Below are 24977 nucleotides of genomic sequence, written 5' to 3'. Positions count from 1 at the left end.
GGCAGTAGTATGCCCTTTTTCGTGTTCTTACTTGTTCATATCATTTTTATATTTTCTCGATGACGTACAAGAACCCTCACCCACATACACAATCATTCCTACACAATATCGACTTGCACTTCTCACCCTGCACTCAAAAGCCTTCATGTATACCCGTGTGTGGATTACTGGGTGGGGGCGTGTAACATTCCCAGTGAAAGAAACTAACGTTCCTCACCCCTTCGGAAAATAATATATATATATATATATATATATATATATATATATATATATATATATATATATATATATATATATATATATATATATATATATATATATATATATATATATATATATATATATATATATATATATATATATATATATATATATATATATATATATATATATATATATATATATATATATATATATACATACATATATATATATATATATATATATATATATATATATATATATATATATATATATATATATATATAAGCCTGAACGTGTATAGTAGTAGGGAAGGTGGGCGCCGAATGAGTAAGGAGGTTGCCTGTAGTCCTAACTGAAACTGGTTAATATTTCGGCTGGGGCAAGGATTAGTTTCAAAATTTGAATTTCACTGAATCCAGAATCTACTGATATAGCAGACGACCAAGTGACATGTAAAAATATTCCCAATGACACCAATACACCAGTCCGATATGAGACAGCCCTACCATTTATTCAACATGGACGGTGGGTGTTAGCGCCGATGTGGTGACATGTGGGGGTGTATGGTTTGTAGGATGATTACTGAGCCTTGGGAAAGGGTTGTGAAGCCAATGCCCAGGGTCAGACCATAAAAAATGTGAAGCTCTTGCCCAGGTTCGAGTGTGAAACCTGGCCACAACATGAACTCCTTCAACACGAGTGATTTTTCCTGATTAGTAGGAAAATCATAGGGGATTAAAAATAATTACATAGCAAAACACTAAATGATGCTGGAAGGAATAAGCCTTCATGAGCAGTCAGAACACAGTCGGAACGATTAACTTGTAATCAGTGGGTTACAAAAATCAACAGATTTACTTTAGATTTACTTTAGATATAATTGAATCTTATTTGTATAGTTATATTATGCCAGAAATTATCGTACGGGCCAAATATGAAAATCAGTTATTATTCTTTTAACACAGTCTTCCTGTACTTCATTCTGACTGATATGCACTGCTTTGGTTTGTACTGCGCTACCCAACTTTCACTAATTACTCTGCTCTGCTGTTAACCGTCACACCTCGAGGTTCTTATGACCTGAGCGCTTACGTTTTTTTTTTTTTTTTCATCCCAAAAAGTTGGCTGTGTTCAAGAAGTTATAGTTCCGAAAATACAGCACACAGGATTTTCAATTAAAGATCAAAATACTTTACAATCCTTCATCTCTCATTCGCAAGTGTCCCCGGGTCTCTAGATGGAGTAACTTGAGACAATTAAGAGATAGAAGTTGATAAAGGGAAGAAATCTGGGGCGTTGCGGAAGACTGTGTTCAGATGAGCTCAAGCCGGACGGCTCAAGAGTCGATGACTGGGGCTCACAGACCTCACACCTGCTTGGGCCAAATGGGGATTCCCCACCTGCACTCGCTCACGCTCCCACTTGCTCTGCTTGAAACTGACACTCCATTCCACTGCCATCTGCCACTCTGATTGAATCATCATCCCTTGAACATGTGGCAAAAAGAGAAAAGAAATTCCAAGGTTTATTAAACGCAATTTGCTGCAAAGAACATTCTTACTTTCTTGGAAGTAAGTTTGCAATGCCGTGTAAGATAAGTTTAGATACGCCTGAGGTCTTTTCATTTTCTTACACCCGTAGGTTTCTTCATTTCCTAAATGACTAATTTATCATATCTCTTAAATCCCAACACGCTTGTCACAGATATATGAATTGTTAGTTATTGTCACACATATTTTTAGTATAACTTATCTTCTGTGGCTTATGTATATAAATTTTTCTGATATCTGCAATCTTACTTCACTAAATGATTACCAGTCCTTACTTCTGTAAACGTTTATTCTCTTCACTGCTGTTTTATTTATTTTCTGAAGAATTTATTTAGCAAATTTCTTACATCACAACAGGCTTAACACACACACACATACTGTATATATATATATATATATAAATTGTAGGTGATTGTAACACTTATTTATAGTTTTCCATATCTTCTATAGATTATCTATATACGGTATATTTCTACAATCTTTCCTCACTAAATGAATATCAGTCATTACTTTCATAAACACTTATTCTCTTCAGTGAAATTTTCTTAATTTCGCTATGACACTTTTTAAACTTTTATGTACAAATTTACATTGTATATGTTAAACTTCCCCACACACCACACAAAGTGTCGGCTGGGACAATGTGGATGGTGGTGTGATAGTAGTGAGGTGTAGGCACCGCAAAAGCAAAGGGGAGATGGGGGTCCATAAATGGAGGCTGGCACACATAATTTTGCACTCTTTGAAGTAACTCCCACTCTCAGGCATCGCCTCTCCACTTAATAATGATGACACTGTCATTTTTAAAATCTCAAAATCGAACACTCAGTCCCTTCCCTGCACAAGTGCCCGAACCAAGAAGGTGAACACGCTAATCCTATTTGTTCTAGTTCAGTCTTTCTTTCTACTCCAGGAAGACCATGTACTTCTTATGCTTTTGAAGAGGGATTATAAGAGGTCCAGGAACTTTCTGTTTCAGCTTTCTCAGGCTAACGCACAGTATTTGTTTGCACTTGCTCACTTACCAGTGACCTCAACTGACCTCCAACTGGTGGGCTGAAATGACCTCGGAGGTCAACCTCAAAAAACCTATGTCCAAACTGGAGGTCATGTGAGTCTCCATGCCAAAAATGGCTGCTGGGTCCAGTTTTTCGAGAGTACGACCGGTGACCTCATATAACCCCCGACTGATGACCTCAAATAGCCTCGGAAGTCTACCTTACATAGCATATGTCTGAACTGGAGGTCATGAGAGTCTCCAGGCCAGAAATTGGGCTGCTGGGTCCAATCGCTCTAGTTTATATTACCGGTGACCTCAAATGACCTCCAACCAGTGACCTCAAATGACCTCGGAGGTCAACCTCACATAGCCTGTATCCGAAATGAAGGTCGCGTGAGTCTCCATGCCAAAAATTGGGGTGCAGGGGTACCCCGCGTTGCCCGGGCCAAAAGGACGAAAACTCCACCAGTAACCAAGATTTGGCTTGTTGGCCAGCCAGGTGACAGACTGCTTGGAGGTAAGTTACCTTCTTGTGGAGAAGTGTTGGAGCGACTTTTCTACCTGATGCGAACAGAAACACGAACATTGAGGGATTCAGCATGTGTTCTGTCTGAGGAACTAGGGGGATTCTGGGAGAGACCTCGCATTCCTGCATCTAAGCCATGGAATCGCATCCCCAAAATCGAATCTCTTTCTAGAGAATGGAGAAAGTTGGAGAAAAGTCAGAACCAGAATACAAAAAGGGAGGAGGAGAAGAGAAATAGCTCCCCAAAGCAGATGAACGATCTCTTTGACATTGTACACACGAATGCCTTTGACCTCATCAAAAATCGTGAAGATAAAGAATTTCTTGTGGATCAGAGGGAGAAAGGAAGGCGAGGCTCTATGCTGGGTATTGATGTCAAACTCCACCGGAAGGAACGAAAGAAAGAGAGAGAGAGAGAGAGAGAGAGGGAGAGAGAAAGAGAGAGAGAGAGACAGAGAGAGAGAGACAGACAGACAGACAGACAGACAGCAGATTGAACAGGAGAGGAAAGAGTGTGAGAAATGTCACTGAACAGTAAGAGAGGAAATAGTGGAGCTGGAGTATAGCCCAAATGGTGATGGAGACGAAACAGTTGACGATTATATGGATATAGCAGGTCCTTCCTTTTCAGCTGCAACTTCTCTGTATTCGCGAACGAGCAGGAAAAACAGATGCTGCTGCTTTAGATCGGACCAAGACTTCAGACCGTGCTGCAGTCCATCTGCTTTCAGCGACCATTTTTGCCTATGGACAAGACCCAACAAAGTATACTATCAATAGGCAAAGTATACGCCGAGATCGAATCAAGAGTCAGAGGGAATCTGCAGAATGGCTGAAGAAATCATTCCATCCAACTGTGCCACTTGTAGTGCACTGGAATGGAAAACTAATTTCCCACGTAAAGGGAGCAAATGTCACTAAACACCTTCCAATTCTCGTCTCAGGTAATGTAGTTTCAAAGCTTTTGAATGTACCCAGTTTGGAATCAGGGACCGGACAGGCCATGGCCAATGTCATTATTGAAACCTTGAATGACTGGGGTATATTTGAACATGTGGTTGGAATGGCATTCGACATCACTGCCAGCAATACCGGATTGTGGGCAGGGTCGTGCACCTTTATTCAACAACAGTTGCACAAGGATCTCCACCACCTGGCTTGTCGACGTCACATATTTGAGATCCTTGTTCAAAAGGCCTTCATCATTTGCCTTCGACCGTCCTCTGGTCCCGATATTTACATATTCAAGCAGTTCAGAGCCAAGTGGAATACTATTGACACAGTACACTTTCAAACCTTGAATGACAATGAGGAAATGCGGTGACTGATAGTGAGGAATTTGATGAACTCATACTATTTTGTATGAAACAGTTGTAAGAAAGCCAACTTCGAGATGATTATCGAGAACTGTTAGAACTGTCCATTATTGTCTTGGGTGGTGTACCGCCCCATGGAACACGGTTTTAGTACCTTGGAGCTTGCCACCATGCCAGATGGATGTCTAAAGTTATATACAACATCAAAGTCTACCTTTCCCATCATCAGGCAAGCATCATACTGAAGCAAGGCCGAAGACTGAAGAGCTTTTGTTGTGTTCATCATGAAACAATACCTGAATCATTATTCATGGCAATAAAAGCAGCTCTGACTCCAGCAAACGATTTGAGGCTTTTCCAGGAACTGTCACTTTAACCTGATAAGGACATCTCAAAAGTCTGCTTGAAGTCATTTGATCGTCACTCGTGGTATTTGTTAGAGCAATTAGTTGGAATGGCCTTTTTTTTTTTTTTTATCCAACTGTTGACCCTAAAGAGAAACGAGAAATGGTTATGGCTCTTAACGAAGAAGTAAGAAAAGATCATGTTAAGAGAGCAACAGTTGAAGTTGAGGTGACAGCACTGAATCAGAAAACAATTTCAATTTTTATGACCAGTAACACCAAGAAGATCTTCGCAGTGCTTGGCCTTTCTCATTCATTCGTAGAAGTCGATCCATCCACATGGGAAAGTGGTGAGGATTACAAGGAAGCATCAACCAGGGGCTACAGGTAACAAATAACTTTACTGAAAGAGAGGTATCACTGATTCAGGAGTTTAATCCAGTGTTGATCAAGAATGAAGATGAATGGCAGTTTCTTCTCCAGGTTGTTGAGCAACACAGGCAAGTGTATCCAGATGCGAATAAGGCTGCAGCTGGCAGCAATTACAAGTCCTAAAACTATGCAACAATGAATGGGACTTGGGTTCTCATGATCCCCCCCCCCACCAGTGAGCGGCTAATATTTTGGAAAGAGGCGGACCTAGGTAACCCAATGGCCAATTAACATTACGCCGTAATAGTATAACCTTGACCATGATGTGGCACCAGTTAAAATTATCCAATAAGCTTGAAGATTTGTATACATCATGCTTTAATCAATAAGAACGAAGCCCCGGTACAAGTGAAGAATATTTTTCAAGTTGAAAATTAAGGATCACCCCATATATGCCCAGAAGTCTCATAGTTAGATGAGAAGATCGCCAGTGCAGCGTCCCTGTGGACCCGATGCTGACGGTCTGAAAGAGGGTTTTGACAAAAATGATTATTATTTTAAAAGAATAAATTCATAACTTTTGAAATACAGGATGTTAAAGCAATTGGGCGATAGTTAGAGGGCTGTGATTGGTCACTCTTCTTCAGGACAGGTTGAATGAGATCAAACATCCAGCAAGAAGGAAACAGACGGGGGCAAAAAGAAAATGAGATTAAACATCCAGCAAGAAACTGACAGACAAAGGCGAAAGAGTTTACCTTGGCAGGGTGTAAGTGCAGTAACGCAGTTCTTTAGGATAACAGAAGGGACCCCATCAGTCCCATATGCCTTGTTAACTTTGCTGGAAATGTTAAACGTGTCCCCAACAATAGGAAAATGTCCACAAAACGCAAGAAATTGCATTTTCTTGGGTAGTGTGATGCGTTTTAACATATAAAGACAAATATGGTATTCTATAAGGTCTCAAAAAAAAGAGAGAGTATCTGGCAGAAAAATCTACACTTAGTTATTTGGTTAAATTCCAGGATGTCATTTGCACTTTATTGCTACTGCTGCTGCCAGGCGAATGTTTTCAGTTTTCATGTACACGATGTTAGTTAAAGCACTTCTAGAAAATATGACTAGCACTACAAACTCAGAAATCTAATAATACTAAATAAAGTCATGACATTATTAGGATGAATATTTGGTTGAATGTGAAGGAAAAAAATTGCGATAAATTTTATGGCTTTTAATTAAACATGTGAAGCAGCCTGTATCTGCATACAAATGTGCATGATAGGTTAGACTAACTAAAAGTGACCTTTATTATAGCTTAGGAGACTTCATAACAGCTACTTCCTTGTAAGTAACTTTGCCTGTGCAATTTATTACCTTTGTTTATATTAATAATGGTAACAATGTTGCACTGAAACATAATTATATATATATATATATATATATATATATATATATATATATATATATATATATATATATATATATATATATATATACACAGTCAAGTTTCCTAAGGAGCAGTTAATTGGTTCTGGACCACGCCCATGCCATAGAAAACCGCGTCATACAAATAACTAAACCTACAGGGAAAATGCGATTTGGTTCTGGACGTTTGCTCAATGTCCCCCTTTTCACCCCATTTTTCCCCATTTTCCCCACTTTACACACACACACACACAATGTGTTACACACAAATTAAACACTAAACAACAAATAATAAAGGGCACAATACGTAACAACAGGCACAAAAAATGAGAGGGTGATCTACACACTGAGCGGGGCTTGAACGGCAGGGGACGGCTGAGGTTTGCTCTCAGGCCGCCAGGGGAAGTTGCCCGTGCGTTTCAAACCTTGCTTCATCTAAGCCATTGGTATAGTTTACCCACGTGGTTCGTATTTTGGGGTCTGGCACCTTGCCGTGTCATAGAAAACCGTGCCATAGAAGCACACGCCATAGGCGACTTGACTGTACAGTAACCTCTCATGTAACGCGTTCATAAAACGCGTTTTTTTTTTTTTTACACAAGCAAATATTTAAGGAGGTATGTTTAACTAACAAGGGTTTCTTGATTTAATGCGACTTTACACGTACATGATGGTTTCAAATTAGCCGCGCGCGCCTTGGACAGTCCCAAGCTGATAGACCGTGTGCGGCAGTTTATGCATAAATACAATTTTTTGTTTGCCTGTTGCTTAAACTGGTTTTATTCGAACTATATTATTCGAAAATGAAGTTTGGCCCCATTCTGAGCAACTTGGGTCATTTTCAGACAAAATTTGGCCAGGAAAGTGATGGCAGATCTAAATTGTTACAACTTAATGCTCCAGAACAGAAAGAAGAAAACCACTCAGACCAAGATAGAGCAGTTCTTCATGAAGAAGACAGAAAACTTAAGGGAGTTATCTTCATCACCAGTAGCACGGGAGTCAGAGGAAGAGGAAGGACAGTAGAACGAGGAGGGACAATTTAGGGTGGGGAGCAGCGGGAGGTGGGGGAGCGGGGTGAGGAGGGACAGCAGCAGACGACGAGTGATGCATAGATGAAGTGAGGCTGTGTTGTTATTGTTTGTGACCTACTTACTGTAATGAAAATGTTACTTCTACTGTAGTGTTTTTATGACCTACTAATGCATTAATAATATTGAGGAACTTTCACAATGCCGTGACTGAAGCAGAATTGAAAGAAAATCCACTTAAAAAAACGAAAACAGTATGTATTTGGGGAGAAGTAAACAACGCTTCGGCCCAACTAGGGCTCAAATGTTTATATCTCACCAAATATACTGTTTTTGTTTTTTTACGTGGATTTTCATTCAAATTAACATTGTTGCTTTTAAGTTTGGAGTAGCATAACTCCCCAAATGGATAGACTTTCCCAGAGTCCAGGAACGTAACTCACAGTATTACCATTGTTTCTTATGGGAAAATTATGTTTAATTAACGCGTTTTTAACTAACGCGACCTCTCCAGGAACCAAACCCTCGCGTTATATATATATATATATATATATATATATATATATATATATATATATCTATATATATATATATATATATATATATATATATTATACAAGAGGAAATTTGGGAATAATATGCTCAATCAATGACCACCACTATTAACCCCTAAATGCTGGCAATCCTACTACCCCCACTCTCCCTCAATACAGTAATTGTCCCCCAAATTGCCTTACTTCAAACCTTCATATCTTGGAAACTATGGAGTTATGCAAATAAATTAAAGACCATATTTCTCAAACTCTTCATCTTGCTAATGAAACAACCCCCAGGTCTCTAGGTAGTCCCACTGATGAGCAGGGAGCTGTGGAAGATGTTTAACTTTTGGTGGATAGCTGGGATTGCATCCAAGCTGGCACTCCTGGCCACGACTTGGGTCCCGTGGCGAACGGTCTGCTCGGCCTTAGGCAGCACTGACCGGGCGAGCACTGAGGAGTGATTGCAGTGCTGACCAGTGCTACAACCACCTTCATAAACAATCTCCTTCATTTCGCTATTAAAAGATATGGTTTTGAATCATCATCCTGTACCTGTGGGTCTTCTTTGGTTTCCTGGCCCTAACAAACTGACACTTTGCCTTTTCTGTTTGTGGGAGGACTCTCACAGATGCAATAAAAAGTGTCAAAAAAAAGTACGTATTCGTTTTCCCATAAATTTCAACCAACTTTGCACTTTCTTTTTCCATTAGTACTTCTTCTGCGGGTAGCACACGCTAGTGTAATGAAAATCTTATTCCTAAAAGATGATACACCATGAGGGAGACACATATACTACATTGTATTTTCTTAGGCACTTTCTCTTGGCATTGGACTAATCCTTACATTACAGCTTGTGATCCATAGTATTTATTCTACTTTGCACTTGATATCACATTTACAGCACATATCACATACTATTCATAATACAAACAAAGAGCACGAAATATAAAAAAGTTCTACCCAAGAAAGCTGTTTTCTACAGATGCTGCTTGGGGTTCTCTTTCCTTAGGTGCTATTTTAGCTATAAATTTTATATGTTCAACTTCACAGATTAACATTGTATTTATGTTATAAATTACTAATTACAAAGAAACACAGCACTGGCACAACATTCTTTGCTCTTTACAATCTCTCACACACCGGTGCTCAGTAGTCTTGGTATTGGTGATAAAGAAGCACGTGGAGCAAAGAGCGAACTTGCAATCACTGCGCTAATAATATGATTTTTATGTGCCTTGTCCCGACATTTGGTTGTTGCACAGAAATGGCATCTCCTGTAGGCCAAGCGGCCAGCAGAGTTCTGTCCAAGTGCACTAGACCGTGACGTGAGAGATAATTGGAACTCACCAACTTGTCAGCCATTGCAACCTGATTCATTGTCCTCCTTGTACCTGTGGGCTGAACAGTTGCATACTTTGCAAGGAGCTGTCATGCCAGTTCTTTCTCATACTCACATAGAGAATACACTTTTCCCAGCAGCCTCCTTTTAAGGAATGTAACTAATTCAGAATTCCAATATCATGAAGGTGTAAGAATTCCTTCTTGTACCAGGGGCAGGATTTTCGGAGATTGTCTCACTTATCTACATGTCAGACTTGTTAATGAGCCGCATGTTGGTGTTATTATCATTGATGGCATCTGGCTTTAACACAGGTTCACTGGTCCTGTAGTCTGATTGTCTGTGTGCTGCATAACTGTGGTCAACATGTTGATCTTCTGCATATCATGCCAGTGAAAGGTCAACATGTTACCATACTTTAGTTTAGCAGGGCACCATTCTTGGTCTTCCCGGGGAAGGATGGAAAATTCTGGTGACTGGTACAAACAGTTCTACAGGTCCCAGTTCCATATTTCGTCAGTGCCAGGGATGTATAACACCACAGCAGCAGAAAGGTCATGTGGATCATCACAGGCAATGTCCACATCGGCAACTGAATAGACTATCACGTCAAGTACATATCCAGTCTGGCAGTCACAGAGGACAAAGAAATTTTGTCCAAATCAGTGACGTTTGGAGGGTACATACTGAATAATTGCCAGACGACCACAGAACAGGACAAGCAACTTGTCGATGAAAACCTTCTGGAATGGCTGGAAAAGCCTCACAAATAATTCCTTGAACAGCATAAGGATGGTCCTAATCTTCCACAACCTGTCATTGGGTGCAGGGCCATAATTCTTGTTGAAGTGGAGAAACTTGGGGGTTGGAAGGTAGCAATCACATCTCATATATTTCTCAAAGACAGGTGTGTGGACAATGTTGTCTACTGCCAAATAGTCATGAAGCACACGTTTCTTTCACGTGCACAATAAACATCGTAACAGCGAGCCACACATACATTTCCGCCACCTCCACTACCTTCCACTCCTTCATTATTGAGCTTTCGCACACAGACATGTCCAGCCAGCATTCAGAGATAGCTTGGTGAAAGTCTATTTCATCCACCAGGAACTGAACTATTGTAGTGGTAAATATGGCCTCTAAAAAGGACAGGATTGATGGTGTTCCTGCCCCATGGTGTTTCCTCTGTGCACCAGCCCATGTCAATCAAAGGCAGGAGTTGCTAGCTCGAAACCTGCACCCTCCTCCCACATAAATGTTAAAGCCTGCTGATGCTGAGAGTGCTACAGTGTGATGGTCCCACACCTGGACGCCTCCTATGACCACGAGCACTCGCACGGGAATGGCCACGGCCTCGGCCACGGACAAGGGGGGGAGGGGAAGGAGAGGTGCAAGTGGAGATGGTGGAAGACAAGGGTGATTACTCACCTGCAGCAGGGACTTCCTGAGGTGATGTTGGCTTGCCATGCTGATGATGTGTTGCCACAGACCTCGGTTTTCCCATGTTAGAAGGGCCAGGCTGTGAGGAAATGGCCCTCGAGGTGCTGTGTTGTGGTGACAAGGGGCGTGACTAGGACTGATGACGTACTACCTGTGAGCATGGTGGTGAGATAGGGTGGCAATGTCTCCCTCACTTTTACCAAGATCGTTCACTTCTTCGTGCAAGGAGAAGGCGTCACTCTCATAGGCCGTCCCAACCTCCTGAAGCTCTGTGAGGGTAGTATCAGAAGGGACAGGGGTTGAAGGATGAGACACGTCAATCTCCACGTGGTAACTTTCTGTCTTCTCAGAGGAAGTTTCCCCACTCTTGGCTAAACTAGACAGAGTCATGTCCAGTGCACACCCTGAGCCCTTTCACAGCTCCTTTCAGCAGGAATTTGGCCTAGGTGGATGAGACAACTGGACCCCATGTGCCATGGACTTTCGGACAAAGCGGAACCAGAGGACATGGCTCTACTACACCTTACGATGGCACGAGAGTGACTGAGCCACACTTGAGTGTGCTCCCAGGAGTCTCTCACGACCCTATGGTGGTGAGATCAGATGGCAGCCACTTCAGACTGTGGCACGAACACATGTGTGACCCAGACTGACTCCTGGCACCACTGTTTCACCCATTTTCGACAGTTCCGACCAACACCCAGCGGTTAGGGTTAAAGAAAGTGCTACTAATAGTTTTAGTGTCCTGTTCCATTGGAAGCCAAATGATTAATAAGGGATGAGGATGGGAGCCTGTGAGTATTGATACTGGTTCTTTTAACGCCTTCTTGGTGGTGAAAAATTTTCATTCTACTTTAGCTAATGCCAGACGATTTCTTGCGACAAGAATGAGCCATAAGAGCCTGAGTGTTAAGTATCCTTTGCTTACGAGAATATGGCCTTAAGTTTAAAATACCTGAAGTCATTGTACAGTACCCTGAGATATTGTTCATTGTCCGAGTTCTTTTGCCAGATCATAGTAATTTTGGGGTCATCCAGCACGTCGTTGAGAGTCTGGTATGGCTGAGGGATGTGCCTTACAGCCAGTAGTGACATGAGGTTGCCGGCGTAGCTCCGAGTCAGCACCAACGTCATCAGCATCCACACACCTACCATAACTCTCTTCCACCACCACCAGGCACCACTTTCCTGTATGGCTGGTAATGAAAGATGGTTTATTTTATGCAGGTGGTTAGCATAAGTTGTGCATTTTTCATTCTTTGATTTTCAGTATTTCTCTGTCATTTTAGGATTCTTATAGCCCCACCCCTAATACTTAGGGTTCAAGGAAATTGCATTTTTAAAATGAAAGCATCAGTGACTCAATTAATAATGTTTCCATTGTAGTGCATCTGTAAACACACACACACACACACACACACACACACACACACACACACACACACACACACACACACACACACACACACACACACACACACACACACACACACACACACACACACACACACACACACACACACACACACTCACATATAAAAGTGCTAGATGCAAAAGTTTCGGGACATTAAGTTTATGGTCTTAGTGTACAGTGTAACGGGAGGGTGATTCTATGTAGTGTGGTGGGACAAGTTGATAGAGTGTGGTGTGATGTGGCTTTGCTATATTCGTCAAAGTTTAAGGGAGTGAAGCACTTCGTGTCTGGATATCGTTAAAGAGAAACAAACGGAGAGAGCCACTCTTAGAGATGCTTCCCCATCTAAACATGACATTGCTTACATTGTTGGAAAATGATGCGTATCAAGACAAAAACCTCAGTGACCCATTTCCTTTGACGGATGTCGATAGTTGACATCCAAGATAATGTGTCCACCACCACCAACATCCCCACCAATGACGTAACGATGGAGATCCACACTGTGGAGTCGAGAGGAAGCAGGAAGCCCCAGGGATCTACCTCAGGCAACCCACGTCTGCTTACGATCCTCATGTTCTCAGTCCAAAGCACCGAGGTGTAATCCACTGCATCGCCTCGGGTTTTGGACAGGATAAATGGACCTACAGCGAAATCAGTTTCCTGTATACGTATAATATACATTAGTTGGATTATTTGGATTAGCAGTGAAGTCAACCTACAGTCTTCCAAATGAATAAGTTTAAATAATTAGAACCAGAAGCAAATGTAGCCTGTGGTATGTGCAAGATATATCAGTGTAATAGTTTAATAACTTCGATCTGTAGGCCAGCGAACATTGTGTGTGTGCATAATTATATCCTAATATACATAAAAGAGAATCTTTGCTCTCTGTCCGTCTGTCTGTTTGTCTGTCGTTCTATTTGCCTATTCTCTTTGGAAATCGAGGAAGGATGCGTATAGAACTCTCTAAAGAGCTGTAGGAGGTGTAACTTATTATGATGGATTTAAATCAAGTGAAAATGGTGAAACCATGGTAACCAGTTACCATAACTTTTTACTTCTACAACAACATCTTTATTAGCAGCAACGTGACGGACGGGTGGATGGATTGGAGGGATGGGCAGGGTAGGTGAGGTGGATGGATGGGTGTTGTTGGGCAATGAGGGTAGGCAGGGTTGGGTGGGTGTGTTGGGGCAGTGTGAGTGGATGAGTGAGTGAGCAGGATGGGTAGGCAGGTGTTGGGCAGGGTGGATGGAAAGGTGGGTGGATGGAAAAACAGGATTGATGGGAAGGGTTGCTGGGTGAGAGAGTAGTAGGAAATTATGTTTATTGTAGGAGCAGACCCCTGGAGAATATATCCATGGTGAAATGAACCCAAGGAGGAGCATAGGTTCATTGGATAAATTGGACCTGGGGTCTACTACCACTTCACTGTGAAGAAATGCATGCAAAATGACCAAAGTGGAATTGAAAATTGAGGCAGAATGGACTTTCGTATATTACGTCCTCTGAGAGAACGACATAGAGCCATGAGGGTAGAGGTCTTATAAACACACCTGCAGCAGGAAAGGGCACACAGAATGAATAGAGGATTTCACGCTTTGACTCTTACAATAAGATAAGAATAGCATAGAAGCTCTCTGCACCTTTTTAATTTTCTTATGAGAACCAGTAAATTAACCTTAATCCTTTTACTTGTCCCATGGTCACAATCCTTAACATATGTTGGGTCACCTTACTTTACCTCACCTCTGCTAACTTATATCGTAACCATATAAAGCCTGTACAAAGATGTTAGACTGGCCGATACTGCTTTACAAATAATTCTGTTAATATTTCATCACACTGAAGAAGGTTAAAGCTTATTTTTACAGTATTCTCATAAGTGCGAGAAATTAAGCATGGTTCAGTTACATTTCCTTCACTTAAGATTTTTTACTTTCCTAATGTCTAAGAACCCGTCCAATCAATGTGATCATTGGATGCTCTGTTTTGGAATAAGCCACCTCTTTGTTGGTCCGTCCTTACACTATGCTTGTGCTGTGAGATCCTGGTATCCAAGTCTTTTCCAGATTCTCATATTAAATTTTGCAATGATTTTTATAAACAACACCTGAATTATTTGATGGGCCATTATTAAGGACTTTCTTGATGGTTTTCTCATTCTTAAAAAAACTTCATGAACATTTTTTTTTAGTATGTGAACAATATCAAGAAAATTTTCATGGAGAAAGAGGACAAAGGTACTTTGGCCAGTTTCTCACTGTGGCCTATTAGGCTTGCCCCCATACAAGCGTTTCCTTGCTGTATTATGACACTGGGTTAGTAAGCTGAGTGGATATTTAAGTTTCTTCCCTATGCTCTGAATCAATTGTAGTTCTTCATGTAGAAATTCACGGTCTGAAATTCTAAATGCACTCAAGTACATAGATATGAAAACAGATATGTTTACATGTATGTGATGATTCGAATAATATTGCACATAGGACATTATACTTGTAGGTCTTCAGTATACCTTAGTCTTCAGTACACATTCATTCCTGGTGACCTCAACATCCAAAAATGGCAGTTTACAATCCATTTTCACTTCATGAGTAACCTTTATGGATGGGGCTAAGGAATTTAGCTGAAGTAGAAATTCATTAGTAGGAAGGAACGTATCGGAGTTAAGCTGTTTTCCTTCTTTGCATCGAGCATTTTATGTGTTGTATATATAGCCTATTTCCATGCAAAAGTTGTAAAAATTTTTTTTGCAGAGTTTGGAAGAGATTTAGAAACCAGGATCTATCAGCGTATATATAAATATATATATATATATATATATATATATATATATATATATATATATATATACAGGCAGGATCCCACTGTTACCTGGTGAATCCCCAGGTGGCGGATAGGAAAAGTCCTTGTAGATATGTGAGGTACCGTCTTAGACGGCGCGGACCATGGACCCCCTGTAGATATATATGGCTCCACCGAATATAATGAATAAGGTGGCACAAAAATTACATCTCACCAGAAACTATGAGGCAGGGAGGTAAGATTACTTGCCACAATCCTCCCAGTCAAACATCAGTTCTATTGCAAATAATTTGACAGGCGTTCCTGTTGGATCATCGTCTACTTAAGGTCCAACTGCACTACCTCCTGTGCTTGCGGGCAGTGTGCCACTGAAAATGAGTAGGCATTGTGTTGGCAAGTTTGACACTGGGGTATTAAACAAACTGAAATCCATGAAGATCTATGCATACAATGTAAGAAGTCTCGCAGAAGATTACAAACTTGATAACCTAATGGCTGAACTGGAAAGCATTAGTTGGGATATTGTAGGTCTGAGTGAGAGCCACAGAAAAGAAGAAAAAGTAATAATCTCGAAGACAGCAACCACCTATTTTTCTACAGAGGAAGGCAAAATGATAGAGTTAGAGGTGTAGGATTTCTAATTACCAGAAATCTTGCAGACAACATTGTTAAATTCAGCAGTGTTGCATTGGTTGTAATTCGTCTATGCAAAAATATACCCTGAAAGTATTACAAGTATATCCACCAACTTTTCAAAGCTCAGATGAAGAAATAGAAACATTCTATGATGATATCTCCCAGATTGTGGAAGACGAAAAAACAACATATACTATACTCATGGGAGACTTCAATGCAAAAGTTGGGAAATAAAAAAAATGGAGAAGCATGTATGGGAAAATTTGGAGTGGGAGAGAGGAATGAAAGAGGAGAAATGATAGTAAATTTTGCTGAAATGTATAACGTGAGAATAATGACCATATTCTTTCACAAAAGAACAGGGAGACAGTGGACGTGGAGGAGCCCAAATGGAGAAACAAAGAATGAAATCGACATACTTATAGCAGATAAGAATAACACGATCACAAATCTCACAGTTATCAACAAAGTAAGTATAGGAAGTGACCATAGAATGGTGGGTTGCACAGCCAGATTCAGTTTCAGAGGTGAAAGAAAGGAGATGATTAAAGCTAAAGGAAATGATTAAAGATATGCCCAATAGAAGTAAACGAAAACAAAGCAGCCTTTCAGCTAGAAATAAGGAACAGATTTCAGAGTCTCAGCAACACTGAATGTGACATTGATGAGCTAAATGACAGATTAACAAAACTGCTAAGAGAATCAGCAGAGGTAGTAGGAAAACCTAATAAAACCAAAGCCAAGAAGTTTTCAGAAACGACACTCGAGCTTATGAAAAAAAGAAAGAAAATGCAAGTAAAATGAAAGGAAGATGAAACAGAACAAGATGAATTGAGTAAGCTTATCAAAAAAAGACAAACAGAAGAAAAAAGGAAGAGAAACATGGTTCAGATCAAAGAAATCTTAAAAAAAAAAAAAGGAAACAGTCTGAAACAAGTCAGAAGAAAAATGGCATTTGGAAAGCAACAAATAACACTCTGAAAGTCATTAAATGCAGAGATAAGATGGTGAAGAGAATTGAAGAATTTTGCAAAGAACAGTATGCATCAATGACGGTAGTACAAATAGCTAACTTTTCACATGACACAATTGAAATACCTCAGAAAACACCAGACGAAGTAAATATTTCTCTTAAAATATGAAAAGAGGGAATGCTCCGGGAGAAGATGGAATAGTAGCAGATTTACTGTTGGATGAAGGAGTAGAAGTCCAAAACAGGCTTGCTCCTTTATTTATTGAATGTATAAAAAAAGAAAATTCCCAAAACATGGTGTAATGCAGTAGTTACTTTACAGAAAAGATGACTCAAAAGATCTTAGTAACTATCGACTCATTAGCTTATTATCAGTCATTTTACAGACTCTTCACTAAAGTGTTTACGAACAGAATAACAAATCTCAAGAAAAACCAACCTCGTGAACAGGCAAGCTTCCGAAGCCGGTATTCGACTAATGATCATCCACACAATGAATCAGCTAATTGAGTAAACTATCTATCCATCTATTGCCAGACGGCTTAGGGTGGCCACAAGCAAATCGCCTCCATGTCGCTCTATCCCCTGCCAATTCACTGCTCTGCTCCCAGCTCACACCCCGCTCTCTCATATACCTCTCCACTCATTCCCTCCATCTCATCCTTGGCCTCCCCTTCCATCTCCCCCCCCCCTCCACCTCACTCACATACACTCTCCTCGTCAGTCTCTCACTCTTCATCCTCTCCACATGGCCAAACCACCTCAGTGCGTTTCTCCTAACGCTTCCTATCACATCCACATCCACACCACAACGCTCTTTCACTTCCTGATATGTCAGTTTGTCTCTCCATGTGACTCCAAATGCTCCTATCAAGTAACTCATCTCCACTGCTCTCAGTCTAGATCTTTGTCCCTCCAACAACGTCCACAGGTTAGAGTTGGTGTCACAGTACTGTCAAGCAGTAACTTTTTTCACTTCCATGCTTACTTCCCTGTTTCTTATCACTGATTTCAAGGAACCAGCAACTTTCTTCCTTGATGTACTCTTTCAAGCCCTTCACGCTCTAAACTTCCATCCTTACTCATCACTGTACCCAAATACTTAAACACATATTCCATTTCCTTTTCATCCAACCTCATTATACATTCACTGACTTCATTTCTCTCGAAGACCATTACTTTTCTCTTCCCTACATTCACCTTTAGATTCCGTTTCTTACACACTCTCCCAAATTCATCCACCAAGCGTTGCAGCTCCCCTTCGTCTTCACTCAACAACACAGTATCATCTGCAAACAACAGTACAGAGAGTTACCAAACACTTGCCTCTCTCATTAGGGGTGCTCCAACATGTACTGCCTTACCTTATATTTGTTTTATAACCCCATCCATATACAGATTTAACAACCATGGAGACATGACACATCCCTGTATCAATCAGACCTTCAAATAGAAAAATTCACTCGGTTCACTATCCACACGCACTGCAGCCTTAGCACCCTCATACATACTCTTCACGGCATGCAACAACTCCCCATGTACCCCATATAGTCTTATTACTTTCCCCAATCCTTGTCTATCCACCCTGTCATATGTTTTCTCCAAATCCATGAAGGACACATACAACTTCTTTCCCTTCTCTAGAAACTTTTCCATTAAAGATCTAAGAATGAATATCTGATCCACACAACCTCTTCCCTTCCTAAAACCTCCCTGTTCTTCTCCAACAAAATCCTCTGTTATTTCCCTAACTCTGTCAATAAGTATCCTACCATATACTTTCCTTTTACACTAAGAAGACAAATGCCCTTATGATTACCACACTCTTCTTTTTCCCCTTTTCCCTCGTAGAGGGGAATAATTATACCTGACTCCCAATCCTCCGGGACTTTACCTTCCTGCCAGGACAATCTGCACATCTTCCACATCCACTCTACTGTTGTCTCTCCCCTGCTTCAGCATTTCACAACACACTCCACCAGTTCCTGGAGCTTTCCCCATTTTGACTTTCTTCATTGCTTTCACAGCTTCCATCATACTGATATCTTCCTTTCTTCTCATATCCCTCCTTCTCCCAGCCATTCCCCAGCCACTTATTTTCGCATTACTTTCATTCTCTATGTTCAACAGTTCCTTCAAGTGATCTCTCCATCTGCTCACTTTTGCTCCCTTGTCCGTTAGTATCCTACCATTTTGATTTTTCACTCCCCGACTAACTACTTTGACACCTTGTCTAACTCTCTTTACCTCTTTCTAGAACATTTTCTTACATTTTCTCCACTTTACACTCAAATTCTTTCCAAACACCTCATCCACTCTCTTCTTATTCTCTCTTACTAATTTTTTCACCTCTCTCTTCCTTTCTACATATAAGTCTCTTCCGTCCCTCAACTTCTTCCACACCTCTGGTTCTCATCCACTCACTATATGCTTTCTTCTTTTGTGCTACAGCCTGACTCACCTCTTCATTCTTCCACGTTGTTCTTTGCATCCGCTTTCGTCTTCTTTTCACCCCACACACCACCTCACATACTGCACAGATTTCTTATGTGTATATCTTGCACACACCTTCCACGTCCCACATCTGCTCCACTAAACATCCCACGTCTGACAAAACTACAGAATACAATTAACCACTATGCTTGGGTTTTGTTGATTACGAAAAGGCTTTCGACTTAGTGGAGCACATAGCAATTATAGATTCTTTGGAAGAACAAAGAGTGAATGAGAACATTGTATAACTGCTCGAAAACATATATAAAATGTGAACTGCTACAGTTAAATTACATAAGGACTCGGAAAAAAATAAGACTGAGAAGGGCGTGCGTCATGGAGATACAATTTCACCAAAATTATTAACAGCATGCCTAGAAAGTATTTTTAGAAAGCTAGACTGGGAAAACAATGGAGTTAACAGAAATGGAGAAAAGCTAAACCATTTAAGATTTGAAGATGACATTTTCCGAATCTCAGAAACAGCAGAGACATTGCAAGAAATGTTATATGACCTGACCAGAGAAAGTCTCAAACTAGGGCTAAGGATGAACAGGAGTAAAACTAATGTTTAATACACAAACACCAAAGAGCGTCATCAGAATAGGCGGAGAAATTCTTCAAGAAGTCGAGGAGTACAACTACTTGGGACAAATACTAAAATTAACGAAAGGTCATGACAGCGAAATAAAAAGACGCATTACAATTGGATGGAAAGCTTTCGGTAAATATAGAGATATTATGAATAGTAGCTTGCCAGTTTGTATGAAACGAAAAGTATATAACGAATGTTTAATTCCAGCTATGACGTATGGTTGTGAGACCTGGAAACTGACAAAATCAATGGAAAATAAATTAATCAGTTCTCAGAGAGCAATGGAAATGTTGGGGATACCTTTAGGAGACAGGAAAAGATCAACTTGGGTGAGAGAGCAGACTAAAATAAATAAAAAATATTATAGACGTTATAAAAGAACTGAAATGGAGGTGGGCAGGCCATGTAGCAAGAATAAGTTTTAACAATGGAACAATAGGTTGACTGACTGGACACCAAGAGATTGTAAGCGTAGCAGAAAAAGGCCAGACGGGAGGCGGAGGGATGAGATAGAGAAATTTTGCCAGGAAAACGTGTAGAGAAATTTTGCCAGGAAAACGTGTTCAGTCAAGGAATTCATGAAGAAGGTTGGGGGAGACCTTTGTTCAGCAGTGGACTTGTAATGGCTGATGATGATGATTATGGTGATTTTATATCTATCTATCTATCTATATCTATCTATGTAATATATATATATATATATATATATATATATATATATATATATATATATATATATATATATATATATATATATATATATATACCAAGTAAGACATCTGCAGGCGATCTTGGACATCGCAGCTTTCAGAACAGTAGTAAAATTAATGCAGTAAACACTCTCAACATAATTCAAATTTTCGGCCCACCTCAGGCCATCATCAGGTATTACAATTGTTCTATACAGTCAGCTCAGACTTGATGAAAATAACAGAACTTTATTGAACCATAAAACTAAAAAACAAGTAATAAACAAGTAAAAAAGCAAGTAAAATCAACCCTCCTCCCAGTATAAAAGCTCAAACAGAAATGCCAAGAATCACTCAGAGAAGACCCAAAGAAAACTACTCAAATCCCCCACTGAAACATCATTCGTCTGTTCAAACATATATATATATATATATATATATATATATATATATATATATATATATATATATATATATATATATATATATATATATATATATATATATTGTTACGGAACAGAGAAAGATAACGTACACTTTAAGTGAGAATGCTAAAAATCACTACTGTCCCGTAAAGTTCCAGGTTCAAAACAAAAGAGTTAGGTAAAATTACAAGTTAAAGTTTAATGCTTAAATTAACAACAAAACATTCAGGACTCATAAGGATAATGTAATGGCAAAAAACAGGTTAAATATATGGTTAACTGCAATAGCCTCTATTAACACAAAATTAGCAAGAGTAAATTTATCTAAGTCAGCCCTGATAAAATGAGATACCAGATAATACTCAGTGAATGCCAGATAAATAATTACAGATACAAACTATTATCAAAAATGACTGACAAAGAACCCCACACGAATTACAAAAACTTCACTAGGCCCACAAATCAAACCTATGCTACACAGCACAAGAAAAAATGCAATAACAGTTATACTCAAATTACACACAGCTGCTAGATGTTTGGAGATTTCTTGAGCACTCACAATAATAGTATCTGTACAGGGGAGGACAGAGATGTGAACAAAATGAGGAGCAGATCTAAGTGGCAATGATGCAGAGACTGAGCTCATTATATAGGGGCCGGCAGAGCCTGATACAACTTGTAAGAGGACGCGCAAATGAAAGCCATGGGGACAAAGAGATGACAATCCCGCAAAGTATAACAGAGATGTCGACTTACTCTACTATAACGGTAGAAGGGGGGAACTGAGGCAGAACACGCTCGTGATCAAACATGCAGCATACTGTGCGTAAAAATTACACAAAGGATGATGAAATCATAGGCTATGTAACACCTCCCCACAAAGAAAAAAGAAATTTACAAAGGAAATTTCTTATTACTCTAAAACAATCTGTATAAGGCATTACAGACCATGCAAAGGTCTTTCCTAATGTTACAAAACATGAGATCTCCCTAGCACGTTCAGTCATAGGTACTTGCCAGTATCCCTTTAACAAATCAAACTTACTTATGTACCTAGCCTTTCCGATCTTGTCTATGCAATCTTCCACACGAGGGAGAGGGTAAGTGTCTGTTTTAGTTATCTGATTAACACGTCTGTAGTCAATGCAAAGCCGCTGTGACCCACCTGGCTTAGGGACCAGAGTGACAGGAGAACTCCACTCGCTCTGACAGGGCTCAATCATCTTGTGGTCCAACAGGTAGCCAAGCTCCTTCTGGATGAGAGGAACTTTCACTGGGTTCACACGGTAAGGAGGCAATTTAATTGGCTTTATGCGTCTCCAACATCGACATCATGCATCAACACAGTGGTTCTTCCTGGAGTGGCACGGAACACTTGCGGGTACTCCTGCAGTAATGCCGAAAACTCCTGCCTTTCCTTGGGAGGTAGATGAGAAAGCTTAGTCTGGAGATCATTCATAATATCAGGATTCTTCCCCAAACTATCACTCAGGCTCATACTGCATGGGAGAGCTTCACTTGCAGACTCGGGTGGAACAGCTACAGTGCAGACTGGATTATTTTCGTCCCGCCTGTGATATAACTTTAGCATGTTGATGTGACATAGTTGCTTGCTCTTTCTACGATCTGGTGTGGCGATGACATAGCTGACATCACTGAGTTTCTTCTCCACGAAATAAGGACCACTAAACTTGGCTTGAAGAGGTTGCCCATGAACTGGTAGCAGAATCAAAACCTGATTTCCTGGCTGAAAGTGGCGTAACCTGGACTTCTTGTCATACCAAGTCTTCATCTTCTGAGCAGCTCCTAAATTCTCTCTCGCCAGCTGTAAAGCAGTGGACAGCCGTTCTTTGAAATTCATCACATACTCCAGCAGGTTGACGTCCTCTTCCTCCGACAGCCAGCATTCCTTGAGTAGCTTAAGGGGTCCTCTTACTTCATGGCCAAACAGTAGTTCAAAAGGTGAGAAGCCCAGTGATTCATTTGGAGATTCTCTTGCAGCAAACACAACGAATGGAAGACCTTTATCCCAGTCTTTCTGATGTTCCAAACAGTATTTCTTGAGCATCGATTTGAGTGTTTGATGATATCTCGCCAACGCTCCTTGGGTCTGGGGATGGTAAGCTGAAGACGTGATCTGGGTGATGCCCAACTCTTTCAGAGACTGCTTGAAAACATTTGACATGAAATTACTTCCCCGGTCTGACTGTACCTCCTTGGGCAGACCAAACTTTGTGAAGAACCCTAGCATTTCCTTAACCACGTTCTTTGCTGAGATATTTCTAAGGGAATGGCTTCAGGATAACGAGTAGCCATATCAATCAGGGTCAACACATAAGAAAATCCTGAAGAAGTCTTAGGAAGAGGGCCCACAATATCCACCAACACACGGGTGAAAGGCGCCTCAAAAGGAGGAATGGGAACTAGAGGTGCAACCTTTTCAGTCTGATTACACTTCCCCACAACTTGACAGGTGTGACAAGACTTACAATACCAGGAAACATCCCTGAAGATACCTGGCCAGTAGAAGTGTTTCAAAATGCGTGCCACAGTCTTCCTCACTCCAAGGTGTCCTGCCAAACTGGAATCATGAGTCACTCGAATGATATCCTGCCTACAAACACGAGGGATGACAACTTGATGTACAACTTCCCACTCACAGTCGGCTGATGCTGTTGGGGGTCTCCACTTCCTCATAAGTACTCCTGACTTTACATAATAACAAGTAGAAGCACCGGCTGACTCTCTTCTTCACTGTAAGCAGAGTTAGCTAGACCTTTCAACTCAGGGTCAGCAACCTGCAACTCAACCAACTCTTGACGAGACAAATTATCAACACTACGGGGTACTGCCTCATCTGGTGAGTGGTCCAAATTAGCAAGAAAAGTGTCAGCTAGGATAACATCATCATCATCATTATCCTCTAAATCACCAGTAACTTTAGACTTAGCCCTAGTGACAGCACATGCAGGGAACACATCAGGGACATCACAATCCTGGGACGCAGCCACTGGCTCACTAGACAACTGAGGAGCTGGACACACTTGACTTCCACCAATATCATTTCCAAGTAAGAAAGTTACACCTGACATTGGGAGTGTCTCAACCAACCCAACCATAACAGAACCATTAACAAAACCAGACTCTAAATTCACTTTGCACAGAGGAACAGAGAAGTAATTATTCCCTACACCTTGTAAGATTACAGTTTCATCAGAGGAATTAAAATTAGAGCCTAGAACACTGGTCAGCATAAGGGATTGGCAAGCACCTGTATCACGATATATTTTAACTGATTTCCTGTCATTACTGTCCAGAGGACTGACAAAACCTTCAGACAGGAAATTAGCACATGAACTCTTGAGAGTGTCACCCACATTACTGCTCAAAAGAGAAGCTCCATCATGAGAATTTAAGTTACCCCTCAAAGCAGGTTCAGTTAACTCAGTTAAAGAATTCTGGGAACTCTCAAGAGTGGACACTAGACCAATTGACTGAATATTTAAAGACTCCTTCTTTGTTCACATCACGCTGTCTCCTGAAACATCTCTCCGTAGTATGACCAAGCTTACTACAATAAGTACATTTACTTTTCTGAAATCTAGAGGTGAAGCTGGTATTTACTTCCTGAGAAACATCATCCTTATTCTCTTTCCTGTTACCTGTACTCTGAGTAGAGGCAACGTACTTACTCTCAGCTTTCCTTTTTTCTCTAGAATATCTCTTGTGAGTGAGAACATACTCATCAGCTAAAACTGCAGCATCAGACAAATTATCTATTCTTTTCTCATCAAGATATAGGCTTACATCTTTACTAATACACCTTTGAAGTCCTCCAGCAAAATCATCTGCTTA

The 24977-nt window shown here is 40.5% G+C and overlaps 1 protein-coding gene across 1 annotated transcript in view; it reads right to left on the bottom strand.

Moving 5' to 3' along the window:
* Window positions 1-24977, bottom strand: part of LOC145397271 (uncharacterized) — an 88718-nt gene that overhangs the window by 32421 nt on the left and 31320 nt on the right. Inside the window, exons 7-8 of the mRNA XM_080270469.1 lie at window positions 12869-13166; window positions 12065-12285 (exon numbers count right to left, since the gene is read on the bottom strand). Of these exons, the coding sequence (XP_080126595.1) occupies window positions 12065-12285; window positions 12869-13166 (519 nt within the window). The remainder of the gene's footprint in view (window positions 1-12064; window positions 12286-12868; window positions 13167-24977) is intronic.

This window comes from Coenobita brevimanus, chromosome 40 (genome assembly GCF_032717465.1).
Source record: "Coenobita brevimanus isolate Jiangsu-jjx chromosome 40, ASM3271746v2, whole genome shotgun sequence".
NCBI lineage: Eukaryota > Metazoa > Arthropoda > Malacostraca > Decapoda > Coenobitidae > Coenobita > Coenobita brevimanus.
Note: the sequence above shows the minus strand (reverse complement) of the source record. Positions and strands in the feature narration are given on the sequence as shown.